Source organism: Photinus pyralis, unplaced genomic scaffold, assembly GCF_008802855.1.
Source record: "Photinus pyralis isolate 1611_PpyrPB1 unplaced genomic scaffold, Ppyr1.3 Ppyr1.4_LG4, whole genome shotgun sequence".
Classification (NCBI taxonomy): domain Eukaryota; kingdom Metazoa; phylum Arthropoda; class Insecta; order Coleoptera; family Lampyridae; genus Photinus; species Photinus pyralis.
The window spans coordinates 46,510,019-46,526,338 of NW_022170511.1; the positions used below are offsets into that span (position 1 = coordinate 46,510,019).

At 35.1% G+C, this 16,320-nt stretch overlaps 1 protein-coding gene and 1 long non-coding RNA gene across 2 annotated transcripts; both read left to right on the forward strand.

Annotated features, from left to right (window-relative positions):
• Positions 1–5,058: 5,058 nt before the first annotated feature.
• On the forward strand, positions 5,059–6,480 carry LOC116167814 (protein mab-21-like). The gene has a single exon (XM_031483357.1). It carries the CDS (start codon positions 5,117–5,119, stop codon positions 6,215–6,217), a length of 1,101 nt encoding a protein of 366 aa, XP_031339217.1. The 5' UTR covers positions 5,059–5,116; the 3' UTR covers positions 6,218–6,480.
• Positions 6,481–6,667: 187 nt separating this feature from the next.
• Positions 6,668–9,485, forward strand: LOC116167817. Its single transcript, XR_004144653.1, has 3 exons — positions 6,668–7,524; positions 7,574–7,601; positions 7,752–9,485. It is a non-coding gene; the product is annotated as an uncharacterized LOC116167817 (long non-coding RNA).
• The last annotated feature ends 6,835 nt before the right edge of the window (positions 9,486–16,320 follow it).

The following is a 16,320-nucleotide window of genomic DNA, read 5'->3' on the forward strand; positions in this document are numbered from 1 at the left end:
GTTGTATAGAAATTTGGATCCCATGGTATTTACAATAAGCGTCATACAAAATTATCGACTGTCGGGAATTAATTAGAATTATTAATTTAATAAAGGGTAGTTTTTGTCCGAGTATAACAATGGAATTCGGAACAAAATGAAAATAAATAGCGGTTTATATTCGATAGTTTTGAAGCAAGCATTTGCCTAGAAAAGATGTCAGTTTCAGGGTGCACCTGATGCATAAAGGAGACGAATTGGGGTGTAGCCGAGGGTGGGTCATTTCTTTCGTGAGTTGCGACTACCATTTCCGTAATCTTATATTTGAATATTACTTATTTAATTTATATACGCCCTGTACGCCCATTTATCTTAGGACAGCCGATTATTGCGGAAACTATCGGGGCGACATCAAAAAATGATTCATATAAAATATGCTTCATATGAATTTAATGATGCTATGAACATTTTTACATAACTGTCCTTTAAGGGTCACTTTTTATGAAATATTCTTATTGTTATTCTACATCGAAAAAGAATAAACTTTTGTGAGAAACGTTTTTTTCCCTATACCACTCTGAACACTCTCTTCTAAAAGCGCAATTTTTGGTTTGAGCTACTAAGCTACTCTGTCAAGAATTTGGCACATTTATTATCTAGAATTTAATACCTACTATATACCTACCAATACAAAAGATGATATTTGGTGTCCAACTCTATGCACCCTGATCCTATACGCTATTTGACCGTTGTAATTCTCACTTTTGTTGAAGGGCAGGGTATAGGACATTTATCGTGTATGTCGTTACACACTATAAAAAATATTAGCCCGTATTTGTAAAAGATTTGTATTCAACACTTCTACACCTACAAATAAGCGAGAGGGAGAGGGAGGAGGAATTGTAAATAGCTAATTAAAAGGATTTTTAAACATTGCTTGGAGATTCATGAAGGTGGGACGAAAACCCTCAAAAATTAAAAAAATTAAAACAATGTTTACGATTCATTTTTCTTGCCTTTTCGCTAACACAAGAAAAAAGATTCTTAGGCAATATTGAGTAGTAAACGCAAAACACTAACTGATCATTATTTTCATAAAATAAATGGCATATTATAGTCTCCTCTCTCCTTAGTATATAGGTACCACATATGTGCTAGTAAGCAAAGAAACCACATCTTACACAGGGTGTCGCGAGGAAAGGGATACAATTTTACTGTGTCCTTATAGATGAATTAGAGTCGAAAATGTCCTATGAACATGGGGGGAAATGCTTCGTTATCGAGATGATGATTTTTTTCTTTAATAATATTATTGAGACGTAAACCATCATACTGTAGCAAAATTATTTTATTAAACGAAAAAATAATAGGTACCTACTAGTAGGTAATGAAAATAAATGTAGGTATGCTCCAAGTTTCCACCATCACATTTTAAATCTACATGTTGTGACCAGAACGTCGACTCATTAATACGATTAAATTAAAAAAACCATGTCTCACATTCAGTGCCATTATATTTACCGGTGTTCTAATAGGTTCCCTCCATTGCAACTGCTAATTCGTATACCTATAGAGTAACAGTGGAACATAAATTGAATGTCTGTAGGATAAAGTAAAAAGTTCTGCGTCAGAACGGCCCACAGTGCAAAACAAGAGAAGGTGCCCGAACTGCTGGTTAAATTGTTAAGCAATATCGTAGCCAATATTATATGCATGTAAAAATAAAACAGGCATCAGTGACTATCATTGTCTTCGAAAATTACGATCGTTGCTTATTTGCTTCAAAATGCAGAGAAATCTGAAAGAAAAAATCCAAGTGTTTACGAGAAATTAAAAACATAATTTTCAGTACACCTACCGAAAATAAAAAAGTACAAAATGTTGGAGAACCCAGGGGTATGACTATAAAGTGTTTAATACGCGCCTATAGGTACAATGCGATTATAGAGCAAGAGCTTCTTTTTTCTGGTCCAAAGTGGCGCAGTTTCAATTTGTCCTAAACAGAAATCAACCCCTTATGAAGAGGGACTTTTAGAACTGAGTGCGCCATAAAGTCTACAATGATATTACCTATGCAAACTTTAAAATCGAACCATCCGTGAACAGCCTAGGATTTGTTGTTAAAGCTTGTTTTTCTGCCTTATAGAGTAGAAATATCAATTTTTCTGAAGCATATAGAGTAATCGAGAGAGAAATCGACCCCTATACGGACACCAAATTATAGAGCGGGCCAGTGATATGCAAACTTTAAGTATTACTTATTAGGTACCTGAGTAACTTCAATTTTTTGTAAGGAAAGTATGCAACTCACTGAAATCACAGAGTGACAGAGATCAGCCCTTAAACCAATCGACAGTGACCTAAAACCGATTGTGCCATGTACTCGACAAAGATATAGGTATGCAAATGTTAAAAATGAAGTATCCCTCAACGCGCCTAGGCTTTGCTGTTACCTATTTATTTATTTATTTTTGGCCAACCCACTATACATTTCCAAATATTCAAGCCCAAACCCGGATTCGAACCAGCAACCCTTGGTACCGCAGTCGAGCTTCAACTTGTTCTCTGCCACAGAGTGCTTAAACGTCATTATTTCAAAGCAGAGTCCGCATTCCACCGAATTTCAGGAGCATTAAGACAAAATTAAACCCCTAAACCAATAGAAAACAACCCAAAACCGAGTGTGCTATAAAATTGAAAATGCCTATATGTCAACTTTAAAATCGCAGAGCTCCTCAGCAGTCTAGGCTTTGTGGTTTTTTGGCCTCAAAGTGCCTAAGTTTTAATTGTTTCAAACTAGACTATACGCAGACAGCTAAATTGAGACAGCCCCTAAAGCCATCTACAGCTAACAAAATGTAGTGTGCCATGAAATCAACCGTGAAATGCAAGCTTTAAAATCGAAGCAACCTAAGTTTGACCGTTTTCTACCTCAAAGTGCCTACGTTAAAGCGGAGCACAACCTATAGTGAAATTTATGGAGGAATTGAGACAGAAATCGACCCCTAAATCTATCGAGAGCGAGAGCTATAACTGCAAAAATCGAAATGTCTCTAAGTAATCGAGGCCTTATTGTAAAGGCGTGTTTTAAAGTTTAAATTTGTTCAAAGCAGAGTACGCAACCTATTAAATTTATGAAGAAGCAAATCAGAAAGCTACAATCCCTCTGCAGTCTAGGCATTGCGATTAGAGTTAATTTCTGCCTCAAAACTTTATTTTTTTAAGCACGGAATGTAATTCGGTGAAATTTAAAGGAATTGAAAGAGAAATCCACCTCTAATACGAAGTATAGGTACTTAGCTATCAATCATAATTGTCTAAGCTTTAATGTTAGAGCTTATTATTTTTAGCACAAATCGCTGGGATTTCAATTCGTACCTATATGGCACCTACAATACCCTCAATTTTACGATTTCATACAGAGAAAAATCCCTCGCGATTGAGCGCGAATGAAAGGCGACTGCTACATTCGATTACGCGTAATATTCCGCACCGAATTTCAGAAGCATTTAGACAAAAATTAACCCCTAAACCACTAGAAAACAACCCAAAACCGAGTGTGCTATAAAATTGAAAATGCCTATATATACCTATGCAAATTTTAAAATCGCAGAGCTCCTCAGCAGTCTAGGCTTTGTTGTTTTTTGGCCTCAACGTGCCTAAGTTTCAATTGTTTCAAACCAGACTATACGCAGACAACTAAATTGAGACAGCCCCTAAAGCCATCTACAGCGAACAAAATGTAGTGTGCCATGAAATCAACCGCGAAATGCAAGCTTTAAAATCGAAGCAACCTAAGTTTTACCGTTTTCTACCTCAAAGTGCCTACGTCAAAGCGGAACACAACCTAGTGATATTTATGGAAGAATTGAGACAGAAATTGACCTCTATCGAGAGCGAGAGCTGACACGCAAAAAATCGAAATGTCTCTGAGTAATCTAGGCCTTATTGTAAAGGCTTGTTTTAAAGTTTAAATTTGTTCAAAGCAGAGTACCTACGCAACCTATTAAATTTATGAAGAAGCAAAACTGAAATCAACCGGATCAATAATCCCTCTGCAGTCTAAGCATTGCGATTAGAGTTAATTTCTGCCTCAAAATGCCTCCAAATTTTAATTTTGTTCGAGCACGGAATGTAATTCGCTGAAATTTAAAGAAATTGAAAGAGAAATCAACCTCTAATACAAATTATGCCTGATGTGCCATGAAATTGAGAATAACATGAAAGCTTTAAAAACGAAGTATATACCTACTTATAGCTGTCAATCAATTGTCTAAGCTTTACTGTTAGAGCTTATTTTAAATTGATAAATTAAAATGTGAGGTGCTTTAGTTTTTGAGTTACGGAAGGTAACGAAACGAATAAACTGATGGGCGCTGGTGTTCGGCTAATATTAGCAACGCAAGTTTTACCACAGGAACTCAATGAAAAACATCAGTAGGATCACTTCCTGATGGCTTATCCAATCCATCTACCTTTACATATACTTCCTCATATTAAGCAAAATTTTAACCTACATCTCACATACCGCCAAGGCGACAACTGCTGTTAATTACCGTATTCTTCAGTTCATTTTTCACTAACTTCCAGCAGTTCCAGCTGATCGAATTCAAATTTCTTTCAAGACACCTATATTGCCATATTGCCCCACTAAAAGCAAATAGTATCAGACGATTCCGGCTCTATATTCGTTAGTTTAAAGCAATTAATCTGGTATAAGTACTATAATACTACTCAGTAAAATAATATATAAATAATAAATAAACTTTAGGTGATTAAATCTGAAGTGAATTGAGTTCAGTCGATTTGGAAAAATTTGAAAAGCAAACGTGATATTGCAGTCCCTTTTCCCTCCAAAGACCTCTATCGATTTTCCGATTTTTTATGTTTAATTCAGTATCCTGCAAGGGATAAAGGAGAGTACACACATTGTAGGCGTACATTTGAAATGAAAAGGCGGCGCCAAGCATCGATTCCATAGCGTTTAAACGTCCATAGCGTTGCGCAGAGAAAAAACGACGTAAGGGACGTGCCCAAATTTACACACGCCTTTAAGGCCGAAACTTTTGACTTCCGTACCTGACCGTCGTACAGTCTGAAAGCGACGGCGGGAGCGAGTTGACCCTCAGGTGTTTTTATGATGCTGGTGCCACCAGATATGCTGGCGGCCCAGTCGAAAATGTTGTACCAAATTAATAAGTATTACGGGGAACGGGTGCAGACGAGAATGGGTACAATTGCGAAGACGATACGCGAAGTTTGCAAGGTGGTGCAGGACGTACTGAAAGAGGTGGAGGTGCAAGAGCCGCGATTTATATCGTCGCTAACTGAATGTAACGGTAGATACGAGGGTTTGGAAGTAGTCTCCCCTACGGAATTCGAGGTGGTGTTATATCTAAATCAAATGGGTGTCTTTAACTTTGTGGATGACGGCACTTTACCTGGCTGTGCGGTTTTGAAACTAAGCGACGGAAGAAAGCGATCCATGTCGCTTTGGGTCGAATTCATTACGGCTTCCGGTTACCTTTCGGCGCGCAAAATACGTTCGCGTTTTCAGACTCTTGTTGCCCAAGCTTGTGATAAGTGCTCCTACAGAGACTGTGTCAAAATGATCTCCGAGACGACAGAAGTTAAATTAAGAATTCGCGAAAGGTACGTTGTGCAAATAACACCCGCGTTTAAATGCTCAGGTGTTTGGCCCCGATCCGCGGCTCATTGGCCCATACCTCACATTCCGTGGCCCCATCCCAATCTCGTCGCCGAGGTTAAGACTGAAGGTTTCGACTTGTTATCAAAGGAAAGTGTGGCGATTCAGGGAAAACAATCCGCAATGGAAGGCGACGCTTGGGTGCTATCGTTTAACGAGGCCGAAAACCGCCTACTACAAGGCGGTTGTAGGCGACGGTGTTTAAGTATTTTGAAAACATTGCGCGATCGCCATCTCGATTTACCCGGAAACCCCGTCACAAGTTACCACATGAAGACTTTGTTACTGTACGAGTGCGAAAAACACCCGCGAGAAAGCGAATGGGACGAGTCCTGCATTGGGGACAGGATTAATGGCATTTTCTTACAACTCATCTCCTGCCTACAGTGCAAACGGTGCCCACATTATTTCCTACCCAACTTGGACTTATTCAAAGGTAAATCCCCTAGTGCACTCGAAAATGCGTCGAAACAAGTGTGGAGACTAACACGCGAAATGTTGACGAATACGAGGTGTCTCGAAAAATTGTAATCATTCCTGTATATTTTCAAAAACGCGTATATTCGATGTAGGCCAAATTTGTGATTTCAAAAATGTCCCGGTTTCTATCTCTTTAGTGCCATAATAATTTTCAGTTGACTGTATATTTATTATATTCGAATTTAGTTATTATATAGCGTTGCATCATTATTGTTTGTATATTGTGTAAATATCATGTTATTTAAGTATAAATTATTTTATTTCCAACACAATGTGATTTACTGTTAAGTATTTATGGGAATAAAAGCTTGTATACCGCAATGCGAACACAATTTTCTTTTAATGAACCGCCATAAAAGTAATCTTAATGGAACATTCCATATTTATAATGAACTTTAAACGTACGTAATTTATAAGGACGTATAAGAATGCTAATTAAGCCTATTTATGCTATACTTAAATTGATTTGAATTTCCAATTATTTCTACTGAAATCACTATACACGTTTCATTATACCGATTACAAGCTTCTTAAGTGGAGTCGCTACGTATACATTGAATTAGATGAACGTATATGTATATACGCAATGAAGACGACGAATTAATTTCATTAGGTAAGTATATAGGTAGGTACCCTTCCTTTTAAAAAGTTAGCAAGCAGTATAGATATACGTATTTGATTCAAAGATTTAAATTCAAATAAAGAGCACTTTATAATTGCACTTCTGAGCTGCCTCTACCTACACTAACCGTTTAGATAGAATAATGTGGTCTTATTGCTCTATACCATTACTCTAGAAGCTTAGTTATTTTGAAAAATAAACTCACAATCTCACATTAACAAACAATAATTACTTATTTATTATAGGTACCTACAAGACGATAGAGGGATATTCTAAACATTGAGTGAATTAATTTTCACAAATGTAACTGATTTAGTGAACTATTTCAAAATAGAAAATTCTTATGTAAATTTAAAGTTTTATTGAAGGACTGTTAAGGATTTGCTTTGTGATAATGGTAAATCTCTTTTATTCTATTTTAGATTATAATCCTTTTTATAAGCACCCAAATGAGGGTATTAATTGGACTTTATGGCACAGAACTGTCAAAAATTGCCTATAGCAACGATACTGCCACTCGCAAAACTTGCTGTATTCATTTCATATAGATCTTTGGATTTATGAGGAACCACTTTACTTTGTGCGATTTCGAATTCACGTAATATTTCGTAAGAATAAACGTTTTCCATTTCAGCTATACACTCATTTCCAACAGCGAATTGTTTGATAAAAAGTAAACAGTCTCAGTATCCATAGCAACACAAAAAACGCCAACTATCTACACCACTCATATTTGGTTAGCGACAAATTCCTGCAAGAACTACTAATCCCTTTTAACTTTTTAGAAGTTGTGCTAAAATAGAATAAAACGCTGTATGTACCACGGGCATAATCGATTATGGCCCTCGAGAAATCAAAAGCCCTCCTTCGTCGAGCTTTAAACATTCTCTCGTGCCATAATCTTTTGATTATGCCCTTAATACATAAATAACTATTATCTACTTATAAAAAGTCCAATTTCAGGCTCTTATTACGAAAATGCAAAATTTGAAAATCGTCTTTACACAAGGAATGGCCGGCAGTGAGGATGTGGTGGGCAAAGGATGATTTTTGTTTAGGGATTGATAAAGAAGGGTATTATTTTGAACGACTAGTTTGTCCAATTAATAAGCAGCAGGGCAATATCTAGAAGGCAGTTGGTAAACACGGGATCGATAAAGGAAGTGGTTGGTCTTTGGTTTTAACTAGGAATTCATTTCCTGAAAAGCATAGTTGGAGCGGAAGTAGGTTGGAAATTACTTGTGAAATGGTGCCAAGGCAAGGTATATAAACTTATCTGGGAAAGGGAAGATGAAGATGATATTTAGAATCGTGTATTCTGTAGATATACTTTTGAACAATCCTAAGTGTAGGTAAAAATATTATCAAAAACTTAAATTGTAGTAGAAGTATGACATAAAATAATGTGAGCAATTTATCTAGAACTCTAAAATGAATGAGGGTTTTATAGGTACTACTTACAAGCTCGAAAGAACTTCTCTGCTCATGATATTTGAAGGGTAACTTTTGGAATTTGTAAACGTATGTGGACTGTAACTGTGGTGGGTGCAACAGGCACTGAGTTTTTAAATGGTAAGGTGTAAGAAATTGGCACCTCATTCCTTGGGTTGTGATTAGTAGGTAATGCAAGTAAGCCGAACTTTTACATTCGTTGAATGCTAAATAACATAATACTAAGCAAACCTTACATTACACGGCGACCAGTTTGTAAGTTGAGGCACTGCAAATGCAATTGGGAGTTGGGACTATGTAACTGTTTGTGTATTTTTTGTATACATAATAATATTACTAATGCTAAACTGAAACTTGACCACCATTTTGACAGCTATTACAGATAGTACATTGATAAACGCAGTCACTTCCAAAAAAAGGCCCACTTCTATCGACTTTTTTTTAAATGCCGAAAATATAATGAATTTTAAATTATGTGTTTAACTTTTTTCTATATTGATGCACAGTTGTCTTTTTTTCAATAATAAAAGATAAACATAAGCAATGATTTAAAATGTTTCAATGGATCATATCTCTTTTTCTATTAGAGATGTAAAAAAATACTCAACTGTTTCTGTAGTATGGAGGGGGACTCAATCTGAATGCGCCCTTACCACCCCCAACTAAACAATTTAAATTGCCACCATCACTTGCAATGCACCAATGGCAATTTGGATTGGACGTTCATAACTTAGGTATTCAAAAACAAGATACGAAAAATCGCATACGATTTTCAATACGGGAATTCTTTATTTGATGTCAATTTTTAATTTTAAGTTTCAAAAAGGATCTTTAACACAGTAAAGTTTAAATGTTTCTTTTGTATCTACCGCCGCTAAGTACCTACTTGATATTTTGGCAAAAATACCATCGAGTGGAAAACATTCATATGCGCTACACCTATAGATTTTAAACTGTTAGTTCACTTTTTGATAGGGAAAGAAATGCATTTTTAAGAAAAACGTACCGTACCGTAAAAAGAATGTTTTTCGGAGGCCAAATAATAAATAAAAGGTGGTATTCAATTCAAAAAAAAAATTGAAAGTCCATATTTTGAAATAATTCGTCCAATTGAAAATCTGATTGCACCCTCGTGTCTGTAGACTGTAGAGAAGAAAAAATAAGGAGCTTACTCTAAAACAGTCTGTAGTAGTAGTGGGCAATGGAAACAGTTGACTGATAGTAGACTGGTACCAAACTTTTCATAATTTGGGATGCAATAAAAAGCTTCTTTAAACAAATTTTGTTTTGAATTCAGTGTTCCAGACAAAACTTTCACCCTGCACGAACTAATGGCGGCCATCAGAACTTTTGGGTCCAGCACGGCCTTACCTATGCGAATCGTGTTTTTCTGTGTTAACTAGAAGGAATAGATCACAGCGCAGTGCCATACTACACCAAAGAATGGCCGATTTAATATTTTTATCTTTCGAGAAAAAGTACCTACACTGCAAAAACAGATTTTAGAGCATTTTATGTAACTTTTTAACGGACAGAAAAATACAAAGTTGCAGTTACTTGTAGTTTATTGTATACGACATGTAAATAAATATTATATTCCTAAAAATTTAGCACCCCCAAATTTTTTGTGGGCACCCCCTAAACTATAAACCTGGCTACGGGTCTGGTTGACACCTAACATAAAACAACTGTGCATTACTGTTTTATTAGTGTATCGCCACGTTAAAAGGGGACCTTTTTTTTTAAATAAAATCGTGCTTTCCATTAGAAAAAAACAAAAGTTTTTCAGGTTAGTCATAACTCGACAAAGAGCCGTACCTACATTTTTCAGATCAAAAATAAAGAGGACATTCGATTCTGGTCACAAACTCCAAATTTTTCCCCGTTTCTCTTCTCTCTATCGCCACAATTTTCCAAAATGCCCATGTTTAACATAGGACGAAACTCACCCGGTATAATAAAATATTAATATACTAAATTTATATTATCTTATACAGTGTGTCGAGATAAGAGGGTCGCCTCAATATCTCTTTTACATGACGAGATACGAAAAATTTGTCAAATATAATATTATAATTTTTGTTTTTCAAATGCAATGCCTATATTTTCTTAAGGTATTTGAAAAGAGCAATGAATTTGTTGTACGACAACAAAAAATATGCATGTGGTTGATATACAAAACAAATGGAGAAATTGGTTATTCAATATTTAGAAAGGCCATGATTTAGAAAACATGAAATCTAGCATTCCGTGTGCTAGATGTATGAACTAAGTTTACACTGTGTGCAGGATAAGGATGCCTACCATGGAGATCTCCGAAATCATAGAAGATACGATGGAAAAGTTGCGCAATTAAGCAGTTATTATCATGCCTTGAACAAAAACCAGAAAATTCCGAACGGTTCATATAAAGAATACAGGTGTAGAGTTCAAAAAGTCGTAAGGAGAGTGTTTTTTTTATTTTTTTGTATCTGTTCCAATAACATCAGAATCAAATAAAATGGAAATGGGAAAACTGGCAAATCTTCGAAAGTAATCGGAATTTTCTGGTTTTCTTTAAAGCATGATTATAACTCTGTAACAGCGCAATTTTTCTCTAAATTGGCCATGGTCGTAACTTCCACGGTTTCCGGGATCCCCATGAAAAACACCCTTATCTTGACCACTGTGTTATATGGCTTGCTGATTTTGTGCTTTACCTGAAACAGTCTAAGCATTTCTGGAAAACAAGTTGCAGTTACAGAGAATTACATTCGTTTTACTTCAATTTCATGACTTCGCATCAATATTGTTCATTATTTGTTGGTGCCAGTCCTTTGGCTTAATAAATTGACACTGCATTGGGGATACTACTATTAGGAACTCCAAGAACGTGTTGCGTTTTTTTCCTTTAAAATTTCACATCTAATATTCGTTTAGTTGTACGAGTATAAATCGACCATTAAACATGAAACAATCAGTCCATGTGCGTTGTTACCTTTGTTACCACCCCATCAAATTCAAGAGTCTAATTTATTAAATGATAAACAAATATGGTTCTTTTAGACTACGACGTTTTGACATTAAAATGCCTGGGAAAATGCAGTATATGGTCAATTATCTACTTCCATTTCTAGACAGCACACGGACTAAATTAAGTTAGAAAACCCACCTATAACCTATACGTTCATATAATAGGTACAATAATTTTCTCCTACTATTATGCTTTGTTAAACATAAAAAAGATTATATGTTGGAATTGTTGCCTTTTATAAATCACCGTCGCGCTTGGCATTCCAACTTTGAAATAAAAAATTAAACGATCAATTCAAAAACTCACCCAAAACAGAGACACAGCGAATTCTTACCTGAAAAAAATAACCATGCGTAAGTAATAAATACACACAAATTATTGCACAGGGAAAAGCTTCTGCTATCTCTTCCGTGCCCAAATTATTGTTTATTTTGTACATAAATTTGTAAGCGTATACCCGTCCATGAAAATAAATTCACAATATCCAACGATTTAAATCCGTAAATACTCGTAAATAATTAAATTTATTCAATAATTCAGACGTATCTAAAAATAGGAGCGATCCGAGATTTAAACCCTCCTATAGCTTTATTACATTAACTGTGAGAAAAAATTGTATAACCGTCGCCCGTCACGAATTTTTCTCGACAAAGTGGCGTAATGGACATAAAAAGAGATATAAATGTGTTAATTAAATACAGTAGGGCGCGCGTATAACATTTTCCCATTTTTTAAACATTATAGGTAGGTATTATAAAAACGTATATAGGTATACGAGGCGGTGCATAGTTCCATTTTTATTACACCAATACGATTCCTTAATTAGAAAATTATTCTATCACGTCGTATACATAAAACGAGATAAAACACAATTTTTATTGATCATTCATTACCGAGACTCCTTTTAAATTAATTAAAAAAAGTTTTGTGGTCCTTTTAACGGCTTTAGTAATAGGGGCGTAATAAAGTTTTTTAAATGTGTAGGGTATAGATTGGGGTTGTTTATATCGTCTTAGTGTTTCGATCCAGATTCCAGCGTAAAACGTAAATTTTATACGTATTGAAAGAGTCCATCCAGGTATACGACATATAAAAGGTTTGGAGAAAGATTCAAGATATGGGGTAATATAATATTTCTGTAGGTAGGTAAGTATCTAATTGCATAAAGAGTCCAATTTTAGTACAAGTACATGTTTTGTATACTAATGGCATAATTAGAATAAATTCATATTTCCCCTATTTCCCGTTAGTGGCATGTATGTAGGAAATATAATGAAAAATAAGGGTATTATAAAAGAAAATGGATTTTTTTACTGTTTAGGTTGTTTTTGTGCTCATAGAACGGTATCTACCTAACTATAGGCATTGCTTAAAAGGTAGGTAAGTATAAAAAGAAATTTCACACAATGAATTTAAAAAAAAGTTGAAGTAGTGGTGAAATTCCATTGTAAACCAATCAGACAATGACACAATTAAATAGGTACATTTTAAAAATCAGGTGACAAATTAGATTAAAATAAACAACATAAGTCCTCAACTCAAAATTAACGTTGCTTCTCATCGATCTTGCGCCCCATAAAACACCCCTTAAATATTTTTTTATATATCTGGGGTAAACCGTGCGGTGAATGTTATTATTGAAATACACCATTTTGTGCTTTTTCTTTGTAATCACTCCTGTACGGGGTCGTTCCATTCGTGATTCACCATTGGAATCTCCGTAAAGGCGAGAGATACAATGATGGTTAAATGGGGAAATAGTGGCTCCTTTTTGTGAATGAAAAATCGCATTCGAAATTTTTCTTGTAAATTTATGTGAAAGCATACGTCAATGCTTTTCTTTTTTGTCCTTTATCTTATTCTGTAAAAATTCAATATAGTTCCCATAAAAAAATAGTAGCCCAACCTTCTTGTAGCGTGTTATGGAAGTTCTGTGCCCATAGAAGGTGCTAACGAGAACTGACCATTTCCGACCATTTAAGATATGGAAAATGAATACGAAATTTAACATTTTCACTTTTTCGGTGATACCTCAGTTATTTTCAAAGAAGTTTGAAACATTTCAAATAAGTTTTTTTAGTCACAAAAAGGAGAAACTTGTCCTTCATTTAACCTACACACCACGAATTTGAATCACCCTGTACAAAAAAATTAAATGTTTCAAAATTTCAAACTTTACCTAATACCTACTCCACATTGAAGAAAATTTAGTAAATGAAGAAGATTTTTCTTACATTCTTCAATTGCAAGTGCTTAACAGTTCTTAATGTATCTGATTGGTGTATAGATTTAACGCAATAACAAAAAAATTTGGGCAAGAGCTTTATGCAAATAGAGGTGCTCCAGCAAGAAACTCTCATGAAAGGGTCCCATTTTGCTACGGATTTTTTTACAACATAAGTCAAAGTAGGTGTAGTGTTGACAAAATCGTCTATTGCAAATAAACACACAAAAATAGATTTGCCTATGTTCAATTAAAAAGAGTGTAGTTAAATTTTAAATTATTCATGTATTGTTTTCCATTAACGACCCATTTGTATGTATGTATATAAATTAGCACCCATTTTTCCAAAAAACTGGAACCCTTTTGCCTTGATGAACAAAACTATATTATGTGCAATGTCGCGCTATTTCCCGTCTTTATTTATTCACAAGTTTTGTCGAGTTAACAATAATACATTATCGGCCGGTTGTAGGAAAACGAATTATAATCAAAATCCTACATTATTTGCCAAATCTGAGTTTAAACAAGAATTTTGACGTTTGATTGGCTGCATACTGCAGTATAAAGCCAATCAAATGTCGTAATACCGGATTAAACAATGATCCTGGATTTTTGTTGTGCAACTTCCTTACCACACAGCGAATTATTTTCCTATAACTCCCTTTTCTAAGCTACAACTAACAGAAAACTATATCCCCCCTTTTGTTAATGTTATATACATACTGCAGGGTATCGTATTAATATTGCTTGCCACTCTACTTCCCTGGAATTCTCCCCAGTTAGTGCCGGGGTAAATTAGATGGTCCATACCATACCCACTTATCCCGTAAAGCGTCGTCAGATATGTTCTAAATAAACACAAATCGAAAATGTTTCGTTGGAAAGTTACTTTTCAAGTCCCAAATTAAAGTTTATTTGAATTAATGCCTATTGGTCAGAATTTCATGCAAGTTGATGCACTAACGAACAACACAGGATAGCACTATATCGAATGCGGATTCTATCCTCGAAATCCCGTAAATGTATTCGAACATGCATCGGAACGTGGTCGAGCAGTTCTTTTAGTACAACGCGTCTCTAGGCCTTCATTAATGTTAGAGGAAAGATTTTTTTGCGACGTGTACGATCTGTGTCTTCAAAAATGTTCGTTAAGGACATATAAGCATCATATGTAGATTGAGCCGGTGCCCCATCAAGTTGAAACCATTAGTTTCCAGGCAATGTTTCCAAGAACGGTACATCAATTATAATAATTGTTAAAAATAAATACATAACGGTCACAATTTTAGAAAATCTAAAATAAAACGGAAAGCATACAGATAGGGGAATGTAATAATTGATCGATGTAGATTTTTTTTGGACATTGGAAAATACGAAAAAATAAAGCATGTTGTATTTAAAAAAATTAACTTTTTAAGGTTTGAAGTTATTAAAATTGACCATTAAAACACACTGTAAAAGAGCGACCATAATTTATTACATTCTCATATAGTATCAAGTCAATGTTGTTGATTTTGGAAGACTCTTTCAAATTCCAAGTCAACGGAGGCATAGAGGTACCTACAAGGCTGAAAAGGATAGCAGTCAAAAATTTTGAAAAATCTTGAATAACTTGAAAACCTTTGATGCCGGGTGTAGGGAAATGTGGTGTCAAATGACGTAGATTTTATGTATATTTCGAAAATGCAATCAAATACAGTGCGTTCTATTTAAAATAAGAAAGTTGCTATCCACATTCGGTAAAACCGGAAGTGGCAAGATCATGATAATATTTTCTTTCGATCGATTAGGAAAAATTGTGTTGGTATCCAAATTTTCCGATTTAAATGACCAATAAGAGACTTTTAGGAAACGGTTTGCGTGATGAAACAGTCTGTATATGACCAAAATGAAAAGGTAAAGGTCAACGTGTTTCATTCCTCCGACACCCCGAGGGATATCGGAAGCGGGCTGCTCCGGGTTTCCTGACCTTCTTCACCCAGAGAACGGGAATGTAAAGGATGCGTAAAGTTAAGGATGGGAACGGAAGGGACGGAGTTAGGTTACTAAGAGAGAAGAGTACAGTGAGTCGAACCCATAACCTCCCAAATAGCAGCCGGAAACGCAATATTACTAAAGAAAAATTAAAGTTCTCCCTTTTTAAAAAGTGAGAACTGATCTGAAACGGTCGTAAAAGCAATATAGCTTTCATTTAAAAATAGGTTTTGCTACAAAAGGTTTATTTTGAACTTTTAAAAACCTAAAAAATGTTGATTAGATTCATTCCAAATTTAGATTTAGAAAAGAAATAAATACTAGAGTATACGGAAGCTCGAGTCAACTTTCGGTAAACCCGAAGATCCTATAAAACTGAAATAAGCCATTCAGCTCCTCGCTAAACATTCGTGTTACTAACGGGTGATCAAAAAAGGATTGACGTCGAGTCGCCTTTGGAAGTTATAGTTAAAATGACTTCCCACGTAAAGAATAATTCCAAAGGGGATTTTTAATAAGAATTTTACTGTGATATTAGGTACTTAAGTAGTTGAAATTATCACATGTAAGAAAGTGAACTTCTGTCTACAACGTCGTATGCTAATTTATGATCGTTTAGGTAGTACATGTACTCTATAATTTTTTTATGAATTAGAAACTTTTGCAAGAGAGAAACTGATTCATTTTATAACTCACACTGCAGAATACTTTTGCAGCTATTTCGCAAACCACTACCGAAATGCCTTCAAGGGAAGTTTTAAAGGTACCTATACGTCAGATTCAGAAGCTTATATCTGTTTATAGCCTTTCGGTATAGAAAAACTAAATAAATCACAAACTCGGCTTGTCATTTTGTATGTATCGTGGTT